General features: G+C 42.6%; 1 protein-coding gene across 5 annotated transcripts in view; it reads left to right on the top strand.

Annotated features, from left to right (window-relative positions):
- atp2b3b (ATPase plasma membrane Ca2+ transporting 3b) overlaps positions 1–24,846 on the top strand; it is a 56,429-nt gene that overhangs the window by 20,260 nt on the left and 11,323 nt on the right. For 3 of the 5 annotated variants that reach the window (XM_041236979.1, XM_041236974.1, XM_041236977.1), the window contains 14 exons: positions 917–1,048; positions 5,699–5,740; positions 7,070–7,234; positions 8,849–9,063; positions 9,323–9,565; positions 18,691–18,932; positions 20,336–20,570; positions 20,722–20,901; positions 20,979–21,066; positions 21,371–21,477; positions 22,979–23,170; positions 23,308–23,521; positions 23,727–23,938; positions 24,338–24,445. In XM_041236979.1, coding sequence (XP_041092913.1) covers positions 917–1,048; positions 5,699–5,740; positions 7,070–7,234; positions 8,849–9,063; positions 9,323–9,565; positions 18,691–18,932; positions 20,336–20,570; positions 20,722–20,901; positions 20,979–21,066; positions 21,371–21,477; positions 22,979–23,170; positions 23,308–23,521; positions 23,727–23,938; positions 24,338–24,445 — 2,375 coding nt within the window. The remainder of the gene's footprint in view (positions 1–916; positions 1,049–5,698; positions 5,741–7,069; positions 7,235–8,848; positions 9,064–9,322; positions 9,566–18,690; positions 18,933–20,335; positions 20,571–20,721; positions 20,902–20,978; positions 21,067–21,370; positions 21,478–22,978; positions 23,171–23,307; positions 23,522–23,726; positions 23,939–24,337; positions 24,446–24,846) is intronic. The other 2 variants (XM_041236976.1, XM_041236978.1) reach the window with 1 other exon arrangement.

Raw genomic sequence — 24,846 nt, 5'->3', positions numbered from 1 at the left:
GCCGGCTTCGGCCACTTATGAAGGACATCATTCCTCGCTGGAGGCTAAGCGTGGTGCTAACACACTCACAAAGCCCCCGTTTGAGCCCCTGCATTTGGCTGAACTGAAGCTTATCTCATTTGAAGCAGCTTTCTTGCTCGCTATCACCTCCACAATGCGGGTGAGTAAGATGCAGGCATCCTGCTTCGTTTCTACAGAGGCCAGTACAAAGGTCATGCTACGTACCAAGTCTTTTCATCCACCTCTTTCCCAGTATGACAGGGAGTGACAGCTCCATACACTCTGCCCAGTGCTGGCCCTGCCGTACTGGTTGACAGGACGAAAAGTTGGAGGCAGTCCGAACAATTTTGTGTCTGCTATGGGGCGAAGTCCCATGGTCAAGCCCTGTCTAAACAGAGGCTGTCCAAGTGGATAGCAGACACAGTCAGGACTGCCTATGAACAAGCCAACCTGCCCAACTTCCACCAGGGGCATGGCAACATTGTGAGCTTTTTTTTCTCCTGGAATGCTCATTTCCAATGAACTAAGAGTAGTCTAATGTCCCTAGCTGCTACTGTGAAACATGTTTTAATGATGCTGTAGTGTTGTTTAGTGTAGCTGTCGTTACAGTGTGTAAAAGTTTTCTTAACTGGGATATTGGAAGCTGGCAGCAGAGCAATTCGATTCGTGTGAAAGCATCTACCCACTTTTAAAACACGTACTTTTCAGTGAAAACGAAGACCATAAAAGTACACACTTTATTACTATATAATGAGAAATAGTGGAAAAACATTTTCGAGTTTGTTATATTAAATTATGCTCCTACTCTCCTCTCTCTCGTCTCTCATCTCTCCCCTCTCTCCTCTTTCCTGTCTCTCTCCCCTCCCTTCCTCTTGTAGTATTGGATGGTCTGACTGGTTTCTTGTACTGGTTTCAGGGACCCACGTGATGGAGGGCTCTGGGAGGATGGTAGTCACTGCTGTGGGAGCGAACTCTCAGAGTGGGATCATCTTCACCTTGCTGGGAGCGGGAGAAGGAGAGGAGGAGGAGGAGAAAAAGGAGAAGAAAGGTATGAACACAGAAACACACGCAAACACACAGAAAAACAGACACAAACACACACACACACAAATGTCTCCTCTCTCCAGTCTGTTGAGTTTGAAGCAGAGTTAGTTTGGCTCTCTTGTTCTGAATTACTGAATGACATCTCATGAAATTATCTCAAGAATACAGAGAGAGGCTGCCAGGGGGTGAAACACAGCAGGAATCCGATCCAACAATCCTATGTAGAAAACATATTCCACTGGGTTTATTCTAATTCTTGGTTTCCATGCCTTGTTCCAGGTAATCTGTTAACTTGCGCTTCCTGGGTCTTCTTGGCAGTGTTTTGTGCTTCAGCAGTGTGTGGTTCACCTTCCATTTTGATTTGAGAAATTGAAATCTCAGGAGATGCTGTAGCCAGTCGGTTTTAATAGAGGTTTGAAATGTGTCAGTGGACTCCCCGGAGACAGTGTCCCCTGTATGCCACAGACAAACAGCTAGAGAGCCGGCCTGCGCCTCTGCCCTTCCTTACTGTTGATTTACTCATTTTCTTTTCTTTATGTGTCTCATCCCTGTTTTGCTTTCACCTCCTGTAACCACCCCTCCCCCCCTAAAATTCTCCCTTAATCCTTACCCCCTTCTTCCCTATCCCTTTCTCCTACTCCCCTATTACCTGCAATCCCCTCTCCCCTACTCTCTACCCTCTCTCCTACCCCTGAAATGTGACCCATCATGACAACCCCTTGCCCAAAATCTTGACTCGCTCCGTTAGTCTCTATCCCCACCTCCCTGCTTCCTCAGCTAACTCTGCAGTTGCAAATTCCACAGCTCCTGCTCCTACTGCTGCTCCCACCAGTGCCCCCAACAAACACACTGACCTCACAAACAGTACATCATCCCACCCCCCTCACACCCCCACTCACACCCTCCACTGTGCTCAGGGGTCTGTGCTCAGGGAGGTCTGTGCTCAGGGGGTCTGTGCTCAGGGAGGTCTGTGCTCAGGAAGGTCTGTGCTCAGAGGGGTCTGTGCTCAGGGAGTCTGTGCTCAGAGAGGTCTGTGCTCAGGGAGGTCTGTGCTCAGATGGGTCTGTGCTCAGGGAAGTCTGTGCTCAGGGGGTCTGTGCTCAGTGAGGTCTGTGCTCAGGGAGGTCTGTGCTCAGAGGGGTCTGTGCTCTGGGTCTGTGCTCAAGGGTCTGTGCTCAGGGGTCTGTGCTCAGGGGTCTGTGCTCAGGGAGGTCTGTGATCAGAGGGGTCTGTACTCAGGAAGGTCTGTGCTCAGGGGGTCTGTGCTCCTGCTCCTGCTGCTGCTCCCACCAGTGCCACCAACAAACACACTGACCTCACAAACAGTACATCATCCCACCCCCCTCACACCCCCACTCACACCCTCCACTGTGCTCAGGGGTCTGTGCTCAGGGGGACTGAGCTCAGTGGTTTGTGCTCAGGGGATCTGTGCTCAGGGAGGTCTGTGCTCGGGGTCTGTGCTCAGGGAGGTCTGTGCTCAGGAAGGTCAGTGCTCAGAGGGGTCTGTGCTCAGGGAGTCTGTGCTCAGAGAGGTCTGTGCTCAGGGAGGTCTGTGCTCAGATGGGTCTGTGCTCAGGGAAGTCTGGGCTCAGGGGGTCTGTGCTCAGGGATGTCTGTGCTCAGGGAGGTCTGTGCTCAGAGAGGTCTGTGCTCTGGGTCTGTGCTCAGGGGGTCTGTGCTCAGGGGTCTGTGCTCAGGGGTCTGTGCTCAGGGAGGACTGTGATCAGAGGGGTCTGTACTCAGGAAGGTCTGTGCTCAGGGAGGTCTGTGCTCAGGGAGGTCTGTGCTCAGAGGGGTCTGTGCTCTGGATCTGTGCTCAAGGGTCTTTGCTCAGGGGGTCTGTGCTCAGGAGGTCTGTGCTCAGGGGGTCTGTGCTCAGGGGTCTGTGCTCAGGGGGTCTGTGCTCAGGGGTCTGTGCTCAGGGGGTCTATGCTCAGGGAGGTCTGTGCTCAGGGAGTCTGTGCTCAGAGGGGTCTGTGCTCAGGGGGTCTGTGCTCAGGGGGTCTGTGCTCAGGGAGGTCTGTGCTCAGGGGGTCTGTGCGCTAGTCTGCTTTTTTTATTTTAGTCGAATCTTATTGATTGAAATGGTCAGATATTTTAGGCAGTGGGTATTGTTGGAGTCAGACTTAGTCTAGTCTTGTCAACAGAAATGTAGTCTTGTATCATTTTCTGTTGGTGTATCCAAATCAGAACTTTGAAATGCAACAGAAGAATAAGAACAAAATATGATATATGTGCATTTATACCAACTCTTTATGTAAAAATAAAATAAAAGTTAAACAAATTCAATGCTGTTTGTAAACCCATACTGCAATTTTTTTTTTTTACAAAAATACACATCTCTCAATGTACTCTGCCTGAATTTCTCTTTTCCCAGAGTTCACCTGTCACACTAAAAACTCTTTCAGCAAATGCTTGGGAAGCTGGCACGGTGAGGACATCCAATGCAAAAGGGTTAGGATTGGAAATACAGCAGGGTTTTTCTGCTTTCCAAAATCCAGTTCCATTTCTGGGCACTGCAGATCTCTGACAGAATTTGCTTTTATGTCTTTATTATGTGTTTGACTGCACTCGGATGCTGAAGCTGGCTTCCCCTCACTGATGGTTTTAGAAATCGAAAACAGGGTCTTTTTGGTGATGGTGCACGTTGGGAACAGGTGGCAGAAGGTGTTGATTCTGTTGTGTCTCTTTGATCACAAGGAAGCTTCTGAGTTGACTCAGTTATATATTCTGAAGACATAGCCTCTTCATTTTCGATGAGAGTCTCAGTTGCAATGGTAGGATCTAAAAAGCACGCTACTGTAGCAATTGCGATGAAATTGGATGCAGTTGGAACTAAAAAGCAAGCAAACCATTATTCAATGCTGGTCTTCTTTCTGTAGCTTACAGAAACAATGTCTGCAAGACTGTGGTTGTGACAATAGCCTTTAACATGTGCCAACAGACCAAAAAGTGCTGGAAGAAGCAAAGACTGTGCCATTCACTGTGAAGAGTTTTAGTTCAGCAAAAAGGCTCAGTGGAGCTCTTGAGATAGCAGATCATCCCACTCTTCTTCTTGTGCTGTTTGACCGATGGGTTCTTTGCTCTGGAGCAATCTTTCAATCATATTGTATGTTCCATCTTGTAGGACAGTCCTCAACAACATTTAAGCCACAGAGTTTCAAAAGTTTCTCAGTTGCTTTTGAAGATCGTCTATAAGCTGAAACAACACTGCTTTTGCAAGTAGGCGGGCTGCATTTTTTATCTTTTTGCGGCAGATTTACAGTATATTCGTGCTGTCGAATGAAATGTCAGGAGCAACATATGAGTGTAACCTACAATTGAATTTCTCAAAGTCAAGGTCACTTTTGGATACAGCTTATATGGTTTTCCATGTGTTTTGTACTAACAGTTACTCTATCTGCACTCTCTAGGGAGTTATAAGGAAGGTTTACATGTGTCCTTTAGGAGAGGTCAGAGGTCACGAGCAAGGATTTTTTTTTTTGATAGAACATATATGGGTTGCGATATGTGTTCTGTTTTAACCATGACCCTGTCTGCACTATAAGCTAGTTTTGCATTTGAACTTTATGTAACGACTTGCTTTGAACAAACTTGACAGACAACCTTGCCAAGGCTATGTATGCCAAGTTTCGCTTCAATCGGCACAACCGTTTCAGAGAAGACTTTTGAATATTGGTGGCAAATCCAATATGGCCACCAAAATTCTCTTCAAAAAATCTAAATCTAAGGTATGAGGCTAGCCTGTGCGTCAAGTTTCACATCTCTATCATAAGCGGTTTCACCAAATTTATTTTTAATTGTCCAAAGTTCTTGAAAAATCCAATGTTGCTGCCAAACCATGTGACCAGTCAACTTCATTCTTTCGTTGACATTAATTCCCTTAAGTCTCTACTACACTTACGAAGTTTCATCACTCTACCACATTCTACCGCAGGTAAACATTGCAATATGTGCAAATGAACAATAGCTGAAATTTGATTGGCTCGCGGCAGCCATGTAGCGACTTGCTTTAAACAAACTTAAACAAATAGACAACCTTGCCAAGGCTATGTGTGCAAAGTTTCGCTTCAATCGGCATAACGGTTTCAGAGAAGGCAACTATGTAATGTTTTTGACAAATTCAGTATGGCCGCCAACCCATGTGACCAATCAACTACTCTTAAACAAGTCTAAATCTAGGGCATAAGGGTAGTCTGTGCCCCAGTTATCACATCTTTATGATAAGCGGTTTCGTAGAAGAATTTTTTTTAAATTGACCAAAATTCATGAAAAATCAAATATGACCGCCAAACTATTTTAACCGTGACCAGGCTCCACTTGGTCCTTTTCAAGGGATTTCCGTGTTACTCTCGTCAGTGTCACAGAAAAGATTGGCCAATTACTCTTTGTCGCTTTTCGTCAAGTTCAGTTAACTGTTTTTCATCTTTGTCTTCGTCATACCTGGCGTTTTTTTGTCCTCTCATTGTCATTGTTGACGAATATTTTCGGCACTATTTCCGTTAACAAAATTAACACAGGGGTCTGCGCTGTGTGGAGGCTCACAGGTTGTGTGTTTGTGTTCATGAGTCCTGCTGCCACTTTGTCTCTCCTCCCTCTGCACTCTGTTTCTCTACTCATCTGTTTCTGTGTTTCTCATCCCTCTTTCATTCAGGAAAGCCGCAGGATGGAGTGATGGAAAACAATCTCAACAAAGGTAATAATGCACTCACTCCACTACGTGATGTGCCATTTTAATTTCGGCCCTCTCTGCAACTGAGTGTTAGTAAATAAGAACTTCTCCACTGGCACATTTGACCCATGAGGGCTCAGTACAGTACGGGTATGGATGGTTCTCCACTGGCACATTCGACCTGTGAGGGCTCGGTACAGTACGGGTATGGGTGGTTCTCCACTGGCACATCCGACCCGTGAGGGCTCGGTACGGTACAAGTATGGATGGTTCTCCACTGGCACATCCGACTCTTGAGGGGTTGGTTCGGTACAGGTATGGGTGGTTCTCCACTGGCACATCCGACCCTTGAGGGCTCGGTACGGTACGGGTATGGGTGGTTCTCCACTGGCAGTTTGTCAAGCCGAGCAAGAACCAAACTGTGAATCTCCAGCCTCACAAGACATCTGAATCAGGCTGCAATACAATAGAAGTGTTCAGGAAGATCTGGAGTCGTGCGTCAAAAACAAAGTTTATGCCCAAATTTCTGACGATTTGAAGCAAATGGACATAAACCTCGGGTACGGCGCACTTAACTCACACACTCAAACACAACATTGTACCAAATTTCTCATCCTTGATCTTTATTATATTAATATAAAGAAAAGAAAAAGTAACAATAAATAAAACAATTCTAAACTTAATTACAAAAATAGTCAAATAAAATACTGTACCATATATACAAATAAACTACTAGAAAAAACAGCTATCCTTAAATGGGGAAACTTTGGCAGATCATATTTTTAAAACCTTCTTTTTTCCCCTTCAACAGAATTAACAGACATTCCTAAATATATTGACAAAATATAACGATACAAGATACAGCTGTACCATTGGTCTGTTAATTTTTGAACACCATTTGTTTGTGCATCTTTTGGCAAACTGAGTTCATTAATAACAAATGTCTTGTTGTGTGTGACATCAGCAGCACGGCTCAGCTGTGGAAAAACAACCCAGGCTCCCCTTAACCTCCATGTGAGGGCTCAGCAGCGGCCCGGTTGTATAGTGGAAAAGAGGCATTCATTTCAGAGGGGACCAAAATTGGAGCTGTACACCCCCTAGTGGTCAAACAGTCTCACTTCAGTGTAATCCGCGCTGGCACATTAGCAGGTCAATATCAATGAGTAACAAAGAGAGGGCACTCTCGCTCCCTATAGGGTACTGGGCAGGGAGTTTGAATACTGTGGGGTGGAAGATGGTGTGCTCTCTAGTTTGAGTCAAGGTTGAGTGGCTGATTGACTTTACTGGAAGTAGGCTTACTAACTCTCCTTTCCCCACTCTCTCTCCATTCTCCCCCCTCTCTTCTCCTGTCAGCTAAGAAGCAAGACGGTGCGGTTGCTATGGAGATGCAGCCCCTGAAGAGTGCGGAGGGAGGGGAGGTGGAGGAGAAAGAGAAGAAGAAGAGCAACGTGAACAAGAAAGAGAAATCCGTCCTGCAAGGCAAACTCACCAAGCTGGCAGTGCAGATCGGGAAAGCAGGTGCGAGGGGGGAGAGAGGGCGGGGCTGGGACCAAACTGTTTAACACTGTAAAACCCAGCAGTACGGTGTCCATTTCAAGACATCGGGTATCAGTCTCCATCCTGCGTCAAGCATCAGTCCTGCTCGAGTCAGGCTTCTGTTCGTTTATTTATTTTTTTAAGGGGAGAGTGAGGAGTTCGGCAGAGTCGTCTAAATCACTCAAACAAGAGCAAAAAACTTTCAGTGCTTCCATTGGATGTGTAAACAGGACGGCTGTTAGTGACGTCAGACGAAGAACTGAATGGACACAGTCTGTTTAGTAAACGTGGTGTTTATTATAAATTAACAAATAAAAAGGTTTAAGAAAACAGCAACAAAGAACAAACAAAACGGCACAGTGGCCAAAACAAATAGACAAACAAAACGCGAACAAACAGCACGTACCGTGCTGGTGCTTCCTGCACGAGTAGCTTTTATATTTTATTTCTTCTCTCTCTCCCGTACCTCCTCAGTGTGTGCGTTGAACATTCATTATTTTATACATATGTACATTTATTTTATACATTATCAATCATTCACTTGAATCTCAGCACAGTATGCACGTGGACTAATGATGCACTTCCTGTGCCCCCATACAAATACCCATTTTAATCCACAAGTGAAGTGGTTGTGTATTTCCCCGTGCCAAATATACCTTTTACACCTGTGCTACATAACCCACACTCCGTTATATATATAACAGACAACATGAAACACAAAAAGACGCACAGGGGCAGGTCTCCCCGCCACAGGATGACACAAATGTCAATCAAACATTCAACCAATAGATGACATGGTTGTGGGTGGGTAAGAAATTATTAAAGAAAAGATGATTGTTTAATTTAAAAAAATAATGAACTAATTGCTAACAACACAGGAGCTGCTGATTAGTCAATGCATTTTTACCGTTCTTTAGGTGCATTTACTATGTATATTTTAAGCGTTATAAAAAAAAAATTAAGTTATGATGTGCAATTTAGATATAACCCCTGTCATTTATCAAATATACAACAAATATGAAACCAAGAACTTTACACACAAATTATCCCACAACTAAAATAAATGTGTTCTAGTTATACAGTAATGTGTCTTCCTGCAATCTTCTCCCAAGCTCGACCTGCTGTTCATTGACTTGATGCATGCTCGTTTTTTTACACTTTCAGGGTGAACAAAATAGAAATAAAACAATTATTCCTCAGCTAATCAGCAGCTACACTGTATTGTTAGCAATCAGTTTACATTGTAATTTGTATTTTTCAACTTCTTCCTCACTGTGGCAAAGAGGCTTTCAGTGCGCAGGTGTAGAGGTGATGCAGTGCTCAAACAACGAAAAACAGACAGTGTTCACGGTCCCAAGAGTTTCTTTAATTTGTGGACTGATGCCTGACAACTGACTCAAGCAGGACTGATGTCTGACTCGAGGAGGACTGGCCCAATATCTGATACCTGACGATTGACTCGAGGAAGACTGATGCCTGATGTGTTATATGTAATATTGTCTGCTGTGTGCTGGGCTGAGCTTTGCTGTGCTGTCCTGTACACAGGGCAGTTCTGGTGGACTACACTCTATAACCCTATCTCTCCTGTGTCTCCAGGTCTGGTCATGTCTGCGATCACAGTGATAATCCTGGTGCTGTACTTTGTGATCGAGACCTTCGTGATCGAGGGCAGGGTGTGGCTGACAGAGTGCACCCCGGTTTATGTCCAGTACTTTGTCAAGTTCTTCATTATCGGGGTGACTGTGCTGGTTGTGGCTGTGCCTGAGGGGCTTCCCTTGGCTGTCACCATCTCGCTGGCATACTCCGTCAAGGTAGAACCCCCAAAATCACACCCCCTTCCCAAAATCACAAACCCTAAACCTCCAACATCACACACCCAAAATTACACCCCCAAAATCACAAACCCCCTCTGTCTCTCTTTGTCTTTGTGTCTCTCTGTGTCAGTACAAACTCAATTCAAATGGTCTTCACTAGCATGGAAAGTCACACATGTATTACCAGTTAATGTACAGGTATATTGATCATGTTTTAATATGGTGTACATAACAGTATGTCTCTCTCTCCCTGTAGAAAATGATGAAGGATAACAACCTGGTGCGTCACCTGGATGCTTGTGAGACGATGGGCAATGCCACGGCCATCTGCTCTGACAAGACGGGCACCCTGACCACTAACCGTATGACCGTGGTGCAGTCCCACGTGGGCGAGGTCACCTACCGGGAAGTGCCGGGCCCTGGGGTGCTGAGCCCCACGATGCTTGACTTCATAGTCAGCGCCATCGCCGTCAACAGCGCCTACACCACCAAGATACTGGTGAGTGCACAAACCAGTAAGCAAAACCAGTGCACCACAGTGCCTGCTAGAAACCAGTGTAAAAACTAGTACAGACCAATATACTGGTGAGTGCACAAACCAGTAAGCAAAACCAGTGCACCACAGTGCCTGCTAGAAACCAGTGTAAAAACTAGTACAGACCAATATACTGGTGAGTGACTGAGGCAGTCCACAAACCAGAACAAATCTGGGGCCTGTTTCATAAAAACGATATGAGCATTTGCAGTCACCTAGATGCAAAATAGACAGTACTGATTTTTTTTGGAATCCAAAACTATCTTTAAGAAACTTTTTTTTATCAAATCAGAAAAATAAAAATACATTATATTTCAAACTTATAAGATTAGAACCATTTTAACTGTTCATCCGAATTTCTTAAAAATGTTAAGACCATTTTGTCTGAAACTCTGCTTAGTATCAGTATGATGGAGTTGACAAGTACAGAGTTTGCACAATGTCTGATGACCATAGAGGAAGACAAAGACTTTCTCATTAAAACTTCAAATGGTAGTTGATTAAGAACGTTCCGATCAAGCCACAAACATTGTGATTATAAAAATGAGATAATCAGAACATTAAAAATAGTCTTATTTCTTCTTCCTTGAGGTCACAATTTTAAATTTCTCAGAAGCTTCTTTTATTTAGAATAAGGTATGTTTCGTTTTGGAATTTTATAGAGTAAAATGATTGTTTCTGTAGAGAAAAAAAAAACATTTCAGAAAATCAATGGATCTGTAGCAGTGTGTTGGTCTATGCTGGCTTGTACAAATCAAGAGACGAGAAAAAAAGGCTTTTAAGATGTTCATCCTGTATAAAATCCATTACTTCTGGAGAGACGTTCTATATCTCTCTTGTGCTGCTTGCAAGAATAGGAGAGACATTTCCGGTCAATTTAAAAAGTAGCGGGGTTCTGAAAAATCTAGCGTTACACATCCCCACGTGTTGCTACAACTGTTTAAATGAACGTACCTGTGATTTTTGATTTGTGAAGTCTGTTTCAAAGCTCTTTTAAGAGTGTCCGCTCTAGTGCACAGGGGTTGAGACCTGTCCTCTAAGTTACTTCTATAAAAATCAATAGCCCTTTGATACAGTTGCTTCAGGTTTTTTGTGGGCCCCAGGTGATGGACCGCCACCTTATTGACGTTATAAGCTAAGCACTTTTACTGACAAGTTCCCAGAACACATCTCAAACACTTGAACAGAATTATTCGTAAAACATACCTTTCTCTTTTGCTTTTCGTAACACAACACCTGTTATCGTTCATTTTGAATTTGAACAAATGCAAATTATCACAATAACTTTAGCTGTTGCTATGATGTTTGTTTTTTTGGACAGAGCAATTTTAAAACATAGTGGAATTGCAGCTTTTGGAAATTCAACACCGTTACATTGTCAGGCTGGTCACTGCATTTTCGATATCCCGAAGCATTAACACTTTCTTTTAAGCCTTTTAGCTTCTCAAAGAAACTGCCATTTGAGGGCCTCTCTGGCGAGCTTGATCCTGACCCGTTTGGAGTTCCAATAGCTTGACCTCCTGAATCTGCAGTATTTCTAGCAATCTGGTGTTTGAAACTGGGTAATCATATACACATTTTTCAAGTCCTTAGACAAAAACAACTTAACTGTATATTGGCATCTCAAATCACTTAAAAAAATACAAAGAAAATACATAGACAGCAGTGGCAGCATATTTAATTTCTCCTGGCTTGGCTCTAGTGTCCTTAGAGCCATGCCTCCCTGTGTCCTTCAATTGAACACCTGTATTCTGAGATTATCAGCCTGATTTTCAGAAGGTGCATTTTTAAAGAGAAAATAGAGGTTGGAATTACCATGGTAACACACATGGTACATATAATAATATTCTGTGGTACACATGGTACAGCACACGATATGCCATGGCATTGAAGGAGCTTATTTACCATGGTACACATCAAATATTTCAATGTGATAAAAACAGAATTAAAACTTATTAGGGGTTGATATTTATTTGGTAGATATTTCTTATAAACCTTACTGTAAAAATATAAAATGTTTGAATTAACTTTCAAAATTCTATTAAGTATGTTTTTGTTTTATATATCAGTATTTTCACATGCACAAATAATCCAAGTGGGGAAAATACATAATGCCATATTAAATACATAATGCCATATTAAATACATAATGTCATATTATCTACTGTAATATATTATACAGCAGTACAGATTCCAGTAACAATTATTTACTTAGGTTCCATGGTAGGAAATAACATGCGTACACACTTTGTGAAAAGCAAATGGAAGCTAGTGGAACATTTGAGACGTTCTAGTTATTATTTCAATATTGATTGGACTGTATTATCACCATCTGTTTGGAACCTGACTCGCTTCTCTTTGACAGCAGCTGGGAATTGTAGTTAACGATGACTTTCAATCAACGATCTCTGGTCTGATTTTTATAAGGAATACAACGGCCATGTTGCATTGAGTAAGGGGCACTTGTCGTGCAAGCGGGTGGAGTGCCTGTTCTTTCGTGTCACGCAGGCAACAGCAAGAAGTCATAACTGATTCTAGGTGGTGCAAAATGAAGTTTGCACTGTTTAATTTATTTTTTTAATGAAGGAACTGACGAAGGCAGAGTTCAGTGGTCTGGACTGTACCTGCGAAAGTACTCTGATTCAGCGGTAAGTATTTTCGTTAAACATTATTATTTTCCATCACAGGCTTTTGGGGTGGGGGGGGGGGATACTTTCTATTACTTTGCCTTAGTTGTACAATGAGGAGAATTGTGGTTTATTTTTTTGTCAGCGTGTTTTCCATTTGATGTTAAATTCACTGGTCTTTTAAAGCAATTTTTGGAAAGGAAAATGCAGTCATTGCTAGTTTTATTATTTTTGCCTAATTAATGTTTTCGATAAATGCCAATATTTCAATTTGAGTTACATAAAGAGCAGATTAGTAACCTAAAATATGTTATTCCCCACCAAAATTATACAAGTGTCTCAATTAGTGTGTCTGTTTTTGCCCCAGTATTTTTCTGAATGCCTTTAATAATTAAATGAATCCCCATTAAAACCACTTACCTTATTTACAACACAGACTTGTGGCAATAACTGGCTTAACTTGGGATTGTTTGTTACCTGATTTCTGCTCGTGGTTAACCATGTGTTATGTACATGTTAAATAATGGTGGTGCCGGTCGTGTGCCGTGCATCATGTGTGTATTTTGCAGGTATGGCTTTTAGTGATTTTTTTTTTCCCACAGTGCAGGTCTAATTATATTTTATTCTTGTCTACCTGGCTGAACCTTCAGAGGCACAGCACTGTTTTGAAAAAGGAGAGCACAAAGCATGGATATGTCTACATCTTAGAAAGCGATTAATCAGGACTTGGACACACCTTTGGAAGTGAAGGCGGTGTGCAAGGTGTATCCAAAGAATTTCTGCTTTCCAAAATTCAAAACCTTGCAAAGGAAAACATGGAGGCCCTAGAAGCAATGAAAGGTATGGAAGCTTAGTATATTTTGTTATTGTTTTTGACAAATCCCAAATTTAAGTTTGATTTGTTTTTCTTAGTCTTTAGTGAGACTACTGTAAACCTGTTTAACAAAGAGTTCAGTAATTAATTGAAAGGACAAGCAATTATCAAAAGTACTCCTATATTGAAACGATTTGAAGGTTTTTGCTTGCAATTTCTTATTTATGCATGCAGATCCCATTTAGGTCTTTTGGGTGCAGGGGTGGAATGGTTCCCGTAACACTGAGTGCATTGATAACCCTAGATTTCAGATGCTTGCATTGCATAGAGTAAAGTTATCTGGCAATATGTGACACATTAATTTATACCCTTTTAGTTGCATATACAGTGTGTGTATATATATATATAAAATATGAATTTTAATAGTGTTGTTGAAGACTTGAGTGTGTGGTTGAAGATATGAAAGAACGGACATCTTCCAGGGGTCAGCGATGTCTTTATCCCAACCTTTTTACACCACCACTGAAGACAACCAGTTGAGAGTGGCCAGAAAACCACTCGTCACAGTTCAGGTGAAAGGACAGAGGGAGATGAGGTAACACAGCAGATGTTTGCTTTGTTCTGTTGACATTGATATCGAATAAACATTTTTGTGGTCTATTTCTGTATTTGTCAATTTCCTATTTAAAAAAGAAAAAAAGTGTGGTGTTTCTTTGCTGATCAGTATATTTATTTTGCTTGTTGAATGGCAACAGCTGATCAAAGTCTAAATGTGAGCCATTCCCTATTTAAGCGATAGCGCCCGGCAATGTGGGCTCTACCATGCGGTAGATGACTGGAGTTATGCGCCCCGAGCCATAGGCAAGGGTGCTAATGAAAGTCAAGGTCATCTACCACGTGGTTGAGCCCACATCGAGAGGGCTCTATCGCTATTAGAAAATGATTTATTAATTTATTTTCTCTTTTTTTTTTTTAAAAATCAAACTTTCAAACCTATATTTACCCTGAACTTCTGATATGTCAACAGGTAACATTCCACTGAGGAAAATAGTCCCTAACATAATTAGAACAGAAAAATGACATACATAGAGAAAACATTATTATTATTATTATTATTATTAAAATTATTATTATTGCTAACATATTAATTTATCGGGGTCTTACTCTTTCTTATTATAATTTATCTGGACATTGTTGAATAGTCCATGTAGTATTGAGTCTGACGCGAAACTTCTTGTTGGAGGCGGGGCGTCGTTCAAGCAGGCAGGGAGTGGACTAGCTAGTGCGGGAAGAACTGAAACAGGGTTGGCAGTTTGATTGGCCTATTTTGAGGGCGGGTGTTGTTTGGATCCAGCCGATGACAGAATTGTTGACCAATCGTGTCTTCTCTGTTGATTTGCTGTCCAGTAGCTGCGAATTGAGCCTTCATTCCAGTGTCCTGTCACAGCCATGATTTCCCTTGTCTCTAGACCAGCGTCAGAAAGTATGTTTAAAATTTGTCTTCGGTCGATCTAGACCTTCGACTAACCGCACAAGCGTGTTTTGCAAAAAGATTATACATTTTTGTCGTTCGTTTTTTTTTTATCCATCCCCCCCTGCCTGCCCCCCCCCCCCCCCCCCCAAAAAAAAATGTAACACAACAAGCAAATAAATCCTGTCCAAGAGAATTCATAAATGACCTTCTCCAATGATACATTTCTAGCATCATGACTGGAGGCTCAAGCAGAAATCATAAAGTTGATGTAGAGCAAGTTGAGAACAGGTTTGCAGCTGAGCGTCTTGTGTTTGTGTTTCAGCACAGTTGGTCATATAAACACACAAGTTTGTTTGGTTCTACCCTTCATTCCTTGAAAGACTTTCAAGTTCAAGTTACTTCATCCCCTACTGTAGACTGTCTCAATAAACATTTGGCATTGAAGAAAGCTAACGGTCTGAAGTGATGGACAAAATGACTGCAAAAAAGGATGTCCCCTTATATAACAGACTCCTTCCAATGCTAATAATTTACTTAATAAATCAATTAACTTAACCTTCCACTTAAAACACACATACTAACCCCAAGTATGTACTTACACAATCGACAAATATATATATGATTCTAAAGTATTGCATTGGAGTTTTTACAACTGTTTCTCTGTAATCGAAATGCTGTAATGTGCACACAGGTAATTGTGCTGAAGCCTCAAAATAAATACACAAAACCGTACGATAAGCAGTAGTACAAAAATATACACGAGTGGAAAGAAATACCAATATAGTAGTTTTAAATAAGGGTCATAGCAAATAGCATTGTAGTATTTATTGCAATTTTTTATTGCAGTGGGAGATGTATTTGGAGCAGAATGCAATGCCACAGTATAGTATAATAAATGTATTATCCCACTTCTACTGGTCAATGTGCTACATGAATTTTGGAGTCCGGCTCCTTAAGAAAACCATGTTTCCATTTGAGATACCACATATATATTTGTCATGAAGAATTTTTTTCATTGGTGCCAAATTGTTTCTGGATTTTTAGTCAAGTGACCAGAAAATACAGCTATTGCTTTAAACAAAATGTTACTTTTTCATAAATTTATTATACCATCATATTTCGTCTCTAAAATCCTGCTAAAAAAATTATCTAAACTATCTCCAGTTCAACTCAACAGGGCACAAAAAAAGTACAATAAAATAACATTTAAAACTCTTTGGTTCCCCGTGTGGTACCAAAAAAAGAAAAAAGAAAACGGACACCATTTTTTTAATCATATGATCTAAAGCAAAATTATGGCAATTAAATCCTCTCAGGCACTGAAGTATGTGTTCTCTTTACAGCTGTGGTAAGAAGTCAGTGTCCTGAAAGATCCTTGTTAGGTACTATGTTAGAGAGAAACTCAGCAAGCCAGCGAGGTTCAGAAGAGGAAGCTGCAAAAAACAGGGTCAAAAAAAGAAATGATTTATTAGGCTTTTCTATTATTATTATTTTGAATTTTTGTTTTAACAAGGGCACCTGTGCTGCCACAACAATGTTATTTTTGTAATGCATTTCAGCAAAAAAGGAGTTTGATGCTCAATGCGCTTTGAACGTTAGTTGGCATAATAATGGTTATTTTTCCAAAAACAAAATAGAGACGAATGTAACCGACAGGACGAAAGCCCTTGAATGTGTGTATATAGGGCTGGCAGAGAGAGGGTAAAAAGTTATTAATTTCATATTTGGACATTGTTGTTTTTGCAAGTAGAACAATTTAAAATTGTGTTTGAGTTGGTTTCTGTTTAGTGCCCAATATTTTGGAAATTTTACAGCACTTTTAAAATCCCCTAACTGCCTCAACTGAAGCTGATAAAAGTAGGCTACAGTTCTCAACTTAGAAACAACTCTACTGTATATTACAAGATATTTCTAAAAACCGTAGTTACTATACCTTTTGAGGACGAGAAATCACAGCACCATTTGCCAAAACTGAATAATACATCTTGTGCTGTCAAAAGTGTAGATAGTTTTAAGGAACCACGGCATTAGCTATTCTTTGGTCAGTGTTTGATGGTTTTAAGAACCATGGTAATAACATTATACAAAGGTACATGTATTATATGATAGTACTTTTGTACTGGTACCATGGTTTGTACTTGTTCCGAAATTCTGTTGTACCCCATTGTGGTAATAGTGGTACATTTTCACAGGGGCTGTATCCAATCTGTATCTACACATAACTTGTTTTAGAGTTTAGATCTAGAACTGTCTGACTGGGACAAACTCTTCCGGGCTAGGAGTAGGATCGTCTCCTCCCTTCCCTCTCGTGCATCAGCAGAAGAATTGAAAGCGCTTCCATGTCCTCCATTGTCGATTTCAGCTCCGACCCCTGTCAGAGGTCATAGTTTAAATAAGAGGTGTCAGGTCTTAATTAGCGAGTGTGTTTGGTGTATACAGTGGGCACATCGATGTTTTGCACCTTTTGAAAATAAGGTGTTATTTGCAAAATAGAACCAATTTACTATCAACATTGTTATCTGCTCTTCAGCTGCCTCGATATCAAATCGTACTGTGTTTTGTATTTGCTCTTATTAGGACTGAAGTCAGTGTATTTTGTATCTTGCTCTTAATTGCACTATAATTCTTGATATGTGTTTTTTGTATAGGACTGTAGGTCACCCTGGGTAAGGGCATCCCTGCTAATAAATAAATAATAATCAGTTATATAACAAGCTGTAATGCGAGTGTATTTTCAAAAAAGTGCAAAGCCTAAAATTCCAAAGTACATTTTGCAACTTATGTGTCGCAAAGGTGTTTTGTCACCTGTTTTTCCCTCTGCCTCTTTTGAAAATCAGGCTGTATAGCCGCTAAAATAGCTTATCAGTACGACAAAGCACTAGGGTTTCCAACTGTCCCGTACCGTTTACGGTCAGAACCACTGACCGGACAGCAGAAGTCTGGTTCTTACGGATCTTGATTACCCAAATGGTAATGAACAGTGAGTATTTCCCAGTCCACTGTGCAAATGGTTTTTGTTTTGTTTTTATTATCGGTCTGTTTGAGAACTACACTAAAATGTATTCTGCGTTATTTTGCCATTCACTGCTTAGCTGGATATGATATACTGAGCATCTATTATTGTAAAAAAAATCACACACCACGCTCATAAGACTGAGCCAATCACAGTGGCACCACGTCGGTCATGTGACACAACTAGTTGCTGGATTTCTAAGCAGGCACTGTGAGCGTTGCCCGTTTAGATCATGGGGATGTTTCATTTTCACAAAAAAAAATAAAAATAAATGAAACAGATTTTTCACCTCCTGAAGTTTAGGACCTCAAGGGACACCCTGCAGGGCAGGGTTCGTGGGAGCCTGGTCCCAGTGAATTGAATTTGTTACTTATTTCTTTCTATGTTTCTTTTTAGTGTTTTTGAAAAGTGTTAAATAATATATATTTTTTTATTTCACTAAAGTAGCACATCAACAATTTTGTCTTTGTGGAAATTTGCTTCGCTTTTCTTTTTGGCCCGTGCCACAGTTGCATCAAGGTCGGAGACTGCAGAAGCCAGAGCTCCATCCAATTATATTTGCTGTTACTTCTTTCTCTTCACTATACCACTCATTCATCTTTGCCAGAAGGAAGTTCTAAATCTTGACTTTTGGCATTGCAAATCTATTTATAATGATCTCTCCTGTATAAGAGCTGTAATTTACGCTGTTTGTAAACTTGTTCATGAAAAAGAGCTGTTTAGTACATTACATGCAAAAATTCTACAAAGGACAGAGGCTACCGGATCTATAGTGCCGTAGGACAACACATTCTGCAGACCCGCAGAATCCTGATCGGCCACAGGGGGTGCTGGTGCGCGGTGAACCAAGGATTCCCCTGCCGACCTAAGCCCTCCCTACCCGGGTGGCGCTCGGCCAATTGTGCGCTGCCTCCTGGGAACCCCAGGTCACGGTCGGCAGTGACATAGTCTGGATTTGAATCTGCGATCTTCAGGCTATAGGGCGCATCCTGCACTCTTTTACTGGATGCACCACTCGGAAGCCCCCACACAAGCCATATATGCACACACTGAGGCCTCTGTATGCATTTTGCATAGCTGCAGTTATAGTGTGATGCTTCCTGGTAGCAGTAGATATTGTGAGAGTGTCGGTGTAACTGACAGTGTTTGTGTCTCCCCCAGCCCCCAGACCAGGAGGGGGGTCTCCCGAAGCAGGTAGGCAATAAGACGGAGTGCGCTCTGCTGGGCTTCGTCCAGGACCTGCACAGGGACTACCAGGCTGTGAGGGATCAGATCCCAGAGGAGAAGCTCTACAAGGTCTACACCTTCAACTCTGTGCGCAAGAGCATGAGCACCGTGGTGTGCCTACCCGAGGGAGGGTTCAGACTGTACAGCAAGGGGGCCTCTGAGATCATCCTCAAGAAGTATGTACTCCACCCAACACCTTCCCCTCCCCTACTGCCTTCCATCCTCTCCGCATGTGAACTCTGTCTCTGTGTGTGTCTCCATCTGCCTTTCTGTCTGGCTCTCTGGTTCTCTGGTTCTGGGTCTCGGTATCAAAAGTGTCTTCCGAAACTCGCTGGCTCCGTCTGTTTTAACCCGGCTCTTAGTGTTTCCATCATAAAATTAAACACTTTTCTCTGTTTTCCGACAGGTTGAATTGGTGCAGTTTACATAAAGGTGGCGGCAAAACTAGTCAGCATTTCAATGAGAATGCTATGTTATAATACAAATGACAGTATTTACATAATTTCAGGATGTCAGTCAATGGACAGGTGGGATTGAAAGGCAGTAAAGGGGGAGAAAACAAAGCAGACATGTGTTTCAGGAGATACAGAGAAAGAAGAGAAGATACATTTAATAGAACATACTGATGAAACAAGTACCTCAGGACAGAGAGAAAGTAAAGTTAGAGAGCTCCTATTTTAATGTAGCCTATTTTTAAATAAATAAATGATAAATATAGAAATATTTATTTATGGATTTGTTTATTTAATCATTTTGGCATAGTAGCTATTGTTAATTAGGTACCCACTTCATTTGCATGGAATTGGGGTTTTGAAACTGATCACATCCTTCCTGGCTGTTTGATTTTTGCTCAGAGCACGAAAAACAGTCAAAGTTAGAACGTCCTAACGTTAGAGATCCTTTGGGAGATCCTTGGAAAGCACTGGTATATTATATTGGTATACTCTGAGCAGTAGAGAAGGACGTGTGCCTTGTCTTCGATTCCCGTCGCACTGGCCACACAATGTTCTCTCGAACGGTTTCCGTGTTTGTTGGTGTCGGCCTGCTTCTATTTTCAGGTTGTGGTCCCTGACTCTGTATTTGGTTATTTGTTTGTCTGTGTGTTTGGCTTTTGACCTTTCCTAAATGATTACTTACTATCTAGCCTTTACATTTTTTATGCTATGAATCGGTTTTTAGATTCCTTGCTGATTGCATTGATCAGCCTCCTTTAGGGGTTTCTTTTTTTGTTGCCCCAGTTTGTTATGTCCGCCCTGCTCTGCTCGAAAAGCTTTTTTACAATTTGACTCACTGTGGCTGTTGACAACTGTAGACTGGAATGATTTTGGGTCTCTGTCTGTCTCTAGCTGTCTGCCTGTCTGTCTGTGTCTCTCTCTTTCTCTCTGCCTCTGTCCATCTGCCTGTCTCTCTAGTCTGTCTGCCTCTCTGTCCATCTGTCTCTGATTCTCTTTCTCTGTCTCGATGTTGCTCTGTCTGTCAGTCTCTCTGCCTTTGTGTCTCTCACTGGCTCTCAGTCTCCTGGCCTCTCTGACTCTCTGCCTCTCTCTGTCTCCTCTCCTCTGTGCAATTTCTCTCCCAGGTGCTCCAGTATCCTCACTGCCTCCGGGGAGCCCCGTTTATTCCGCCCTCGCGATCGCGACGAGATGGTGAAGAAGGTCATCGAGCCGATGGCGTGTGAGGGTCTGCGGACGATCTGCATTGCTTACCGAGACTTCCCGGGAACTCCGGAGCCAGACTGGGACAACGAGAGCGACATCGTGGGAGAGCTGACCTGCATCTGTGTGGTGGGGATAGAGGACCCTGTGAGGCCAGAGGTAAGGAGAGAGAGAGAGAGAGAGAGAGAGAGAGAGAGAGAGAGAGAGAGAGAGAGATGATTCTTGTTGTCCTCATAAGTCCTCTTTTCCCATCTCCCACTTTCTGCTCTTCTGGTCTCTCAATGTCTCTTTTTTCACCCCTAATTCCCAGGTCCCGGAAGCGATCAGGAAGTGCCAGCGTGCGGGGATCACAGTGAGGATGGTGACCGGAGACAACATCAACACAGCAAGGGCCATCGCAGCAAAGTGTGGAATCATACAAGCGGGGGAGGATTTCCTGTGCATCGACGGCAAGGAGTTCAACAGGAGAATCAGGAACGAGAAGGGAGAGGTGAGAGAGGAGAGACAGGGGGAGAGAGGAGAGGGGTGAGAGAGGGCGAGTGTGATAGTGTTTTATTCTCTCTGCAGATCGAACAGGAGCGAATTGATAAGGTTTGGCCGAAGCTGCGAGTTTTGGCACGCTCCTCACCCACTGACAAGCACACCCTGGTGAAAGGTAGGATACTGTGTCTGTGTGGGGGTATGGTGTGTAGTGGTATGTCTTAGTGTGTGTGTGTGTTTGTCTCTGTCAGACATCATTGACAAGCACTGTAGTGAAGACAAGTTAGGTAGTGGTGGGGTTGTGGTGGGGTTGGGTAGTGGTGGGGTTGGGTTGTGGTGTGGTTGGGTAGTGGTGGGGTGGGGTTGTGGTGTGGTTGGGTAGTGGTGGGGTTGGGTTGTGGTGTGGTTGGGTTGGGTAGTGGTGGGGTTGGGTTGTGGTGTGGTTGGGTTAGGGTGTGATTTGTGTTTCTCTCTCTCAGGTATCATTGACAGCACCGTGATGGAGCAGCGTCAGGTTGTCGCGGTGACGGGAGATGGCACCAATGACGGGCCAGCTCTGAAGAAGGCTGACGTGGGCTTTGCCATGGTGAGTTTCCAGAGTTACTATTAAGACAAAGAGAGGGAGATGTGATAAACAATAATTAATCACAAGCGTTCAAGACCTCAAAAGGTGAAGAAGAGACCTTCGCGGTCTTGAAAGCTTGTGATTAATTATCTCTTTGTCTATCATCTCTGGACTAATAGGGCTACCATTTTGTTCATATTGAAATCTGGGAAACTGCTGTATAGTTCCTGACCAAAGGTTATATTGCCTGAAACTTGAGGTCAGTATTGTCCCCTCTGGGACACTATATCAACACAAGGGGACTAGAGTCTTCCACAAAACCCCAAATATCCAGTCCCGGGGTTTTTAAATAAACACTGAAAGTCGTGTCGGGCCTCCTCTGATCCCTGTGCTCCAGGTCTATATTTGTAGAGACTATTTCTACTTTACTGCCTGGGGCTGAAGCTTTTTTTATGTCCCTGAGCCTTATTGCATCATTTTGTGTTCTGTTTTCCTACATATGTTTGAATGTTAATCATTAACAACAGTGAGATTTAATTATTATCACTCGCATATGATTTCTGTCACATGGTACAAGGGAATAAAGGCATACGCAGTTTAACAAGCCTCGTGCCCAGCTATGATCAGCAAAGAGAAAAGCCTGCTTTATTTTTCTTTTCTGGAAACTATAAGATCCCAAATGAAAAATTACTTATATGTAAACAGTATCACAGGTGACAGTCAGCATGGTTTTAGGAAAGGGAGACTAATGAATCTTCACACAGTAAGCCTATGGGAATTAATGTATGCTCTATTAAAAATTACCTAGATCTTGACCTTTGACCTATTTTTAAGTTCAAATGTAGAACTAGCTTTTAACTCCTTACAAAGTATAGATAGGGTCATGGTTACTATGCAACTCATATAGGAACCCATATATCCTCTAGCAAAAATGTCTTTGACCGTGACCTTTGACCTCTCCTTAAGGTCAAATGCAAAAGTGGTAGGGTCATGGTTACTATGGAACACAGATAGGAACAAGAATGCCTTGGAAGCCGTCAAGTACGAGTGTTGCTTGCAATTAGTTATTATTATTATTATTATTATTATTATTATTATTATTATTATTATTATTATTATTATTTATTATTATTATTTTATTTTTATTATGTTTTAGGCAAGAACTAGAATCAGATTTTTTTTTTTTGAATATCAGTGTGGTCTTGATTTTTGACCTTTTTGAGAAGTGATTTGCAAGGTTTTAGCTTGTGTGAGTTAATGTCTATATCCAGTTTAAGCGTAGAGTTTGATACCTTTTTTTAAAATCTGAGTGTCTGTAGAACCTGGGCATACCAAGGGTTACACTCTGAGATTAAGCAAAATCTTAATTTACCAAACACGAACAGAAAAAACACACACATATCTTTGTATTTTTATTGCTTTTAAAAATATTGAATTCATAACAAATATCATCTGTATATTTATGTACATATATGTTAGAACCATATATATAATGTATATCCTTATGGGTATTCCCCCCCAGGGTATCGCCGGGACAGATGTGGCGAAGGAGGCCTCTGACATCATCCTAACGGACGATAACTTCAGCAGCATCGTGAAGGCAGTGATGTGGGGCCGCAACGTCTACGACAGCATCTCCAAGTTCCTGCAGTTCCAGCTCACTGTCAACGTGGTGGCCGTCATCGTGGCTTTCACTGGGGCCTGCATCACACAGGTACAACTCTCTTCCACTCCCCTCTCCTCTATCACTCCCCTCCCCTGTCTCGCTCCACCCCCCCACTCTCCTCTCACCCCTTTTTATCTCTGTCTCCTCTCTCTCTCACCCTCTCTTTCACTCCTCTCCTCTCTCAGGACTCCCCCCTGAAGGCAGTGCAGATGCTCTGGGTGAATCTCATCATGGACACGTTCGCTTCCCTCGCTCTCGCCACCGAGCCACCTACCGAGTCCCTGCTGCTGCGCAGACCGTACGGGAGGAACAAGCCACTCATCTCCAGGACCATGATGAAGAACATCCTGGGGCACTCCGTCTACCAGCTCACCATCATCTTCACGCTGCTGTTCATGGGTAAGAGAGAGTGGGGGCAGGCTGACACTGAGGGGATGGGGTGGGAGAGAGACTGGAAGACAGAGGGGGAGAGCGAGTGGGACTGGAGTGTAGAAGAGGAGGGGGTGAATAACCCATCGAGTTCGGTTTCTTCAAAGTTTTCTGTTATATTTTAAGTGTTTCAAAGGTATGGATCAAAATGTCCTCTCAACACCTCCCCTCCCAGGTGAGCTGTTTTTCGATATCGACAGCGGTCGGAATGCCCCCCTGCACTCCCCTCCCTCGGAGCACTATACCATCATCTTCAACACCTTTGTACTGATGCAGCTCTTCAACGAGATCAACGCGCGCAAGATCCACGGCGAGAGGAACGTCTTCGACTCCATCTTCAGGAACCCCATCTTCTGCAGCATCGTGCTGGGCACCTTCGTGATGCAGGTACCCCAACCACTCCTCCATTCACAAAGAGAGACGCACACAGCTAGAAAGGCACAGAGAGAGAAAGACACTGAAGAAACACAGAGAGAGGCACACATGAGAAAAAGAGACACACTAAAGAGGCACACGCTAATGGAGCGTTACAGTGAGAGACACACACTAAGGGAGACATACAGAGAGACACACTGAAAGAGACAGGACACTACAGGAAATTGTGGAACCCCATCTCTGCAGGTTCCAGAAGAGTCATTGATATCGGGGACTGTCACTGATATTGGGGAGTGTCACTGTTTGCCCTGAACCCTTAGAAAGCTGATGAAGCATTTACTGGTACAAAGACTACAGCTGCCGTGCCTCTCGGATTGTGGACCACAGCATAATTGTCCCCTCTCTCCTCAGATCGTGATCGTGCAGTGGGGAGGGAAGCCCTTCAGCTGTGCACCCCTCAATGTGGAGCAGTGGCTCTGGTGCCTTTTTGTGGGAATCGGGGAACTGCTGTGGGGGCAGGTTAGTACCGAGGGGGAGCCCCAAAAACATTGTACCTTGCAAAACACAAAACAAGCCAGGTTTGTTCGCCTTGAAATCATAAAAAGAAAATTAACAGAACTGAATGGTGCAAGCCATTGGAGTCATTTTAGTGTGAGTTTATCAAATAAAGCATCACCATTTTCTTCACTGACTTTGATGGGCCAACATAGTCAGGTGATAAATTCGGAATAAACCGGAAATGTGGAACACTAAATATAATGTATAACAAACAGCCATCCATGTAGCTTCATGTCTCTGCGTTCCTGTACAGCCATTTACATTGCAGGTGGAATTGCAGGCCATTCTTTCCATGTGTATGTTGTCTAGGTTAGATTAAAGTCATTTCAGTTGCCTTCCCTTTAAACTTAAGAGCTACCGCT

This window comes from Polyodon spathula, chromosome 43, assembly GCF_017654505.1.
Source record: "Polyodon spathula isolate WHYD16114869_AA chromosome 43, ASM1765450v1, whole genome shotgun sequence".
NCBI lineage: Eukaryota > Metazoa > Chordata > Actinopteri > Acipenseriformes > Polyodontidae > Polyodon > Polyodon spathula.
Note: the sequence above shows the minus strand (reverse complement) of the source record. Positions and strands in the feature narration are given on the sequence as shown.